At 35.0% G+C, this 4,975-nt stretch overlaps 1 protein-coding gene and 1 non-coding gene across 2 annotated transcripts; both read right to left on the bottom strand.

Moving 5' to 3' along the window:
* Nucleotides 1-330: 330 nt before the first annotated feature.
* Nucleotides 331-2,503, bottom strand: LOC131617233 (L-type lectin-domain containing receptor kinase IX.1-like). Its single transcript, XM_058888571.1, has one exon. The coding sequence runs from the start codon at nucleotides 2,498-2,500 to the stop codon at nucleotides 551-553; it is 1,950 nt and encodes a 649-aa protein (XP_058744554.1). The 5' UTR covers nucleotides 2,501-2,503; the 3' UTR covers nucleotides 331-550.
* Nucleotides 441-514, bottom strand: TRNAN-GUU (transfer RNA asparagine (anticodon GUU)). The gene has a single exon. It is a non-coding gene; the product is annotated as a tRNA-Asn (tRNA).
* Nucleotides 2,504-4,975: the final 2,472 nt, after the last annotated feature.

The raw sequence follows: 4,975 nt of genomic DNA, 5'->3' as shown, positions 1-4,975 counted from the left end.
ACTAAAAATGATTCTAAAATATCATCAGTGTCAGTTTTTCTAAAATAAATATAAAATTAAATAAATTCATAAGGAAATCAACTGACAAAAAACTATTTTGTAGATAGTAAATTCATATGCAGGAATGCAATTGTTTCAAAAACTCCAATCTAAAATATAAATGAACCTAAATAAAGACATAATCATGTATATTGTAATTTGTTCTAAGTCAACAAAAACAATATTATTTTGATAGTGCAGACTGACATAAAGGATGATATAATATTATTTTTTATGGTTGAGAAAATGATATACCGTTTGAAAATAAACTTCTAGAAAGGTTGGAGTGTGTTAAATAGGTAATTGGTGCCCATACAAATAAACCAGAGGCCCATGTGTTGGCCCGTTTAAGTTGAACAACTGCATATGGAAAAACAGAAAAAAAGCAAAGAAAATAAAAACGCTAGAAGGAGGGGTTGAACCTCCGACCTTGTGGTTAACAGCCACACGCTCTAACCAACTGAGCTATTCCAGCTTCGTTGTTTAGAACATATCTTTGGAAAGCTATCAATTAACGACCATCTTGAAGGCTTGTGGTTATGGAACCTTCAACAGAGCTTACAGATGGTGTAGGAGCATGATATGTTGCAACAGGCCTCTTTGGTGGAAGATTTGGCAAAGCAACCTCAAAATTAAGCACTTGAATTGCCTGTCTAATTGATGGTCTTAGATTCACATCAGGATGAGCACACCATAATCCAACAATCATCAAACACTCCACTTGTTTCTCATCAAAATCCTTTCTCAAATTCTCATCCATTGCCATAAGTAGTTCTCCTCTTCCATAATGATCCCAAACCCACTCTATCATTCCCTTCTCTTCACCTTTTTCCTTCATAACTTCAGTAGCTTTCTTTCCACAAGTTATTTCCATCACAACTATCCCAAAACTATACACATCTGACTCTTTACTAGCCCTACCTGTACTCACATATTCTGGAGCTAGATAGCCAAATGTTCCGGCTAGCCCGGTTGTCTGAGGACCAAGCTCATGATCCATTAATTTAGCCAACCCAAAATCACCAAGCTTGACATTGAAACTAGAATCTAACATAACATTACTTGATTTAATATCTCTATGTACCACACACCTCTCCCATTCTTCATGTAGATAAAGCAAACCAGAAGCCAATCCAAGAACTATTTTGTGCCTTGCACTCCAAGAAAGAGATATTCTCTTACCAAATAAATGAGAGTCAAGACTACCATTAGGCATGAACTCATAAACAAGAAGAAACTCACCTTTGTCATGGCACCAACCCAACAACTTCACAAGATTCCGATGTCGAAGTTGGCTAATCACTTTAACTTCAGTTACATACTCTTTCTTACCTTGTCTTGACCCTCTTGATATTTTCTTCACAGCAACTTGTATATCTAAATCAACAAAGTAGCCTTTATAAACAGCTCCAAACCCACCTTGACCCAACTTTCTATCTCTAGAGAAGTTATTGGTGGCAATATCAAGTTCTTGGTAGGTGAACCTCCTTGGTCCTGCTCCTCTTTCAAGGTCATCATTCATTGAATTCAAATGCATAGCCTCTTCTTTTTGCTTTTCACTTCTCTTTCTTTTCCTCTTGAGTACTACATATGCTACTAATGCTCCTACTACTATTACAATCCCACAAGAGATTGTTAGTACTATCACAATTATTCTTGTTCCTTTTGTGTTGCCATCATCGCTTTTATCCAATGTTGAGTTAAACTCCCATGACAAAAGATTATGTAATTCTGCATTGAAACCTGTTGCAGCTGAAAATCCAACGGTAACCCATTCAGGTAACGCCTTCGACAAATCAATTAGATACGAAAGACTAGTTTTTTCTTGAGGATTAGAGGTACTTTGGTATTTCCAAGATACAGTCAAATTCTTGGTTGTTGAGTTGTAGTCTATCCTTACCTCAGCAGTGTCTCCACTATGTAAACTTGTATTCCAAGGTGTTGAAACCGATGAAACGATTGAATTATTGTTGATTCCGACATGTTGTGTTGTTTCACCCCATTCCTTATTCGGATACGAATCAAACTCCACATGAACAATTTGGTTACTAGGTGAAACCATTGTTGTGGTGTTATATAGGCCTATAAATCCACTAGCTGAATTGGGTGGGATTTCAAATCCAAAAGGAGCCAAGAAAAAGGCTAGGCCATGGCCATATAAAGGTTTACTTTGAGTATCGATTATAAAAGTGAAATGCGTCGTGAAGTCAGTGACTTGACCGGTTTTCGAGTCCCAAAGTAACACTCTTTTCGCATAGATGGCCCTTCCAACTTGACATGTATACTTTTCATTGATGTTAAAGTTAACTTGTCCCACAGTTTGTGCTGCAGAACCTTGGTAGATTATGTTGGCATCATTTGGACTAAAACTTGGATTTTGGAAGTGAATTGAGTAAGTAGGAAAAGTGAAGATGATTAAGGACAATAAGAAAACAGAAAGAGTATAGAAAGTGGAAGCCATGCCTTGAATTTTCAAAGAGATCATCAATGAGCTTTGAGAATTAAAATGATGTTCAACATATAAATGATAATTTGAACATGGTTGCATCAAATGACAGCTACATAATTGATTATAAAAAATTCTAACATGTGACTAGTTCAATCAGATTGGAGAGATAACATATCAAATTGTTTAATCACCTTCAGGATTTTCTGCTGTTTTGTTTTTGCTTATGAGTCAATGTGTAGTAATATTTTTAAAATGCATGCCGGCATTTTCGTTAGAATAGTATAATGACAGTTGAAAAATTAAACTGACATATTAAATTAATTTAGTTTATATAAATTAACAATAGAAGATGGTGGTTAGAGAACTTGTTGAACAAGTTACAGGGGTAGAAGAGTTATTTTTTATTTTGTAACTGTTTTGTCAACCAAGATTCGATGAAGGTGTGTGGTGTGAGTATTTGCTAAGTAATGTGTTATGAGAATAGTTATATTAGTAGAACACTTGCCATATTGCACTTGTTCAAATGTTTGTGTGAGTTTGAATATGAGAAAGGCTACATCATGAAGACTGAAGACAAGATCATTCCGTTTTTGATGGGATTGAATGAACAATTTCAAGAAATTTGATCATAGCTAGGTCTCTTCTAAGTATTAAAAAGGCCATCCCAATGGTTTCGCAGAAGACAACAAAGATATGGCTTAATGCTTTGATAAATATTGTTGAAGGTTATGGATTAGGAAGAGGTTTTTGTTTAGGAGGAGAATTTGGTGGATTTCAAGGTGGAATAGGTAGAGGAGATGGAAATGTGTGCACTGGAAAAATATGTCATATTAGTGAAGCTTGTTACAAGAAACATGGTGATCCATTGGTGAAAGTATTTTGGGTAAATATTTTTTAATATATCGTATCCACAGAGACTGAGTTAATATTGCTGCCGTTCTATAGTCAATTTATAATGAGTAGTGAAAAATATTGATTTGTATTGTTTTAATCTCCAATTGCATATAACAGAATAATAATTGAATGAATAAAAGCTTAAAAACGAATAACAATGGTGAATGGATATGTTGAGTTCTAGGGCTCATCAACCTATTCATATGCAATAATCAATTAATCCTCAAGTGAACATTATCTAAGTTATTATTTTCATTCATCCTCAAAACTGATATTATGTCTAATGATCAATCTAGAGCCACCTCTACCGGTATGATATTCGATCTCTCAGAATAACTATAAAGATAAAAGGAATTAACTACGATGATTTATGAAAACTTCTTCAAAATCTCATCTCTGAGTATTAATCAACAAGTCAATGTAAAAACCTAGGGCAAAAGTATAAACCCTATCTCTCGATTGATAGTTCAACAATGATATAAAATAGGCTTAAATGCAACTTTAGTCCCCCCTATTATGATCATTTTCCAATTTTCGTCCCCTCATTTCAAAAACCGGTTGAATCAGTCCCCATATTTTAATTTTCTGGGGAATAAAGTCCCTTTTCCAATCTGGGAGATTTTTTTAATGATGTGGCAGATAAGTTACTTGCGTGTCAGGTGCCAGGTAGATATGTATTTGATTTTTAGGGAATATATATTTATTTATTTTTATTTTAGAATTTTAATTGTACATTAAATACTTGAAAATGCATATAATATCATCAGAATACTAAATAGGCTCCCCCAAATTATGAACCCTAAAATGTCTCAAACACTGATTGCCGTCTTCAACCTTTGTCGTCTTCAACCTTACCGTCTTCAACGCTGATGTTCATCCTTAATGGGACTGTTTTATTCGTATTACATATCCATTGTTTTATGAATGCTTTTTAATGGGACTGTTTTATTCACATAATGGGACTGTTTTATTCGTATTACATATCCATTGTTTTATGAATGCTTTTTAATGGGACTGTTTTATTCAAATTGGAGATCTACTGTGCTTGCTACATACAGTCACATAATATTGCCAACAAATGGGCCACAACTACGGCCAATTAGTGGAGACACTGCCATTAACCCACCTGTCATGAGGAGAGCTATTGGACGCTCTAAAAAGAATCGAAACAAGGCTAATGATGAGCCTCGAAGCACAAACACGTTGCCAAGAACTCTTCAAACTGTGAAATGCAAAAAATGTGGACATATGGGACATAACAAAAGAACTTGCAAAGGTAAGAGAGCAGCTGACAGATCCATTCCTAAGGGTGGTAACAAGAAGGCAAAAAAGGATGTTGGGCAAACTATCATAGAAGAAGGGTCGCAAGCACCAAGAGCAACTCAAGAATAGTAACCCTAATGCCAAACCTAAACCCCAACCCATATACTTAATCTTCAACTGCAGAAAATTTTCATGATTCTTGCTCTCCTTGCTTAAATCCAGAAGCTCGTCATTTTTGTTTTTCAAAGATCGAATCACATCTTTTGCACAGATGTTCATCTCTTCATCATACCACTCAAAATAGTTACACCCTTTTTTCCTCAACAAGTT

The sequence above is a fragment of the Vicia villosa genome, linkage group LG7, assembly GCF_029867415.1.
Source record: "Vicia villosa cultivar HV-30 ecotype Madison, WI linkage group LG7, Vvil1.0, whole genome shotgun sequence".
Taxonomy (NCBI): domain Eukaryota; kingdom Viridiplantae; phylum Streptophyta; class Magnoliopsida; order Fabales; family Fabaceae; genus Vicia; species Vicia villosa.
The sequence above is the reverse complement of the archived record's forward strand: the minus strand, read 5'-3'. Positions and strand labels throughout refer to the sequence as shown.

Coding starts and splice junctions, on each gene's coding strand:
- LOC131617233 (XM_058888571.1), bottom strand. CDS start 2,500: ATGGCTTCCACTTTCTATACTCTTTCTGTTTTCTTATTGTCCTTAATC.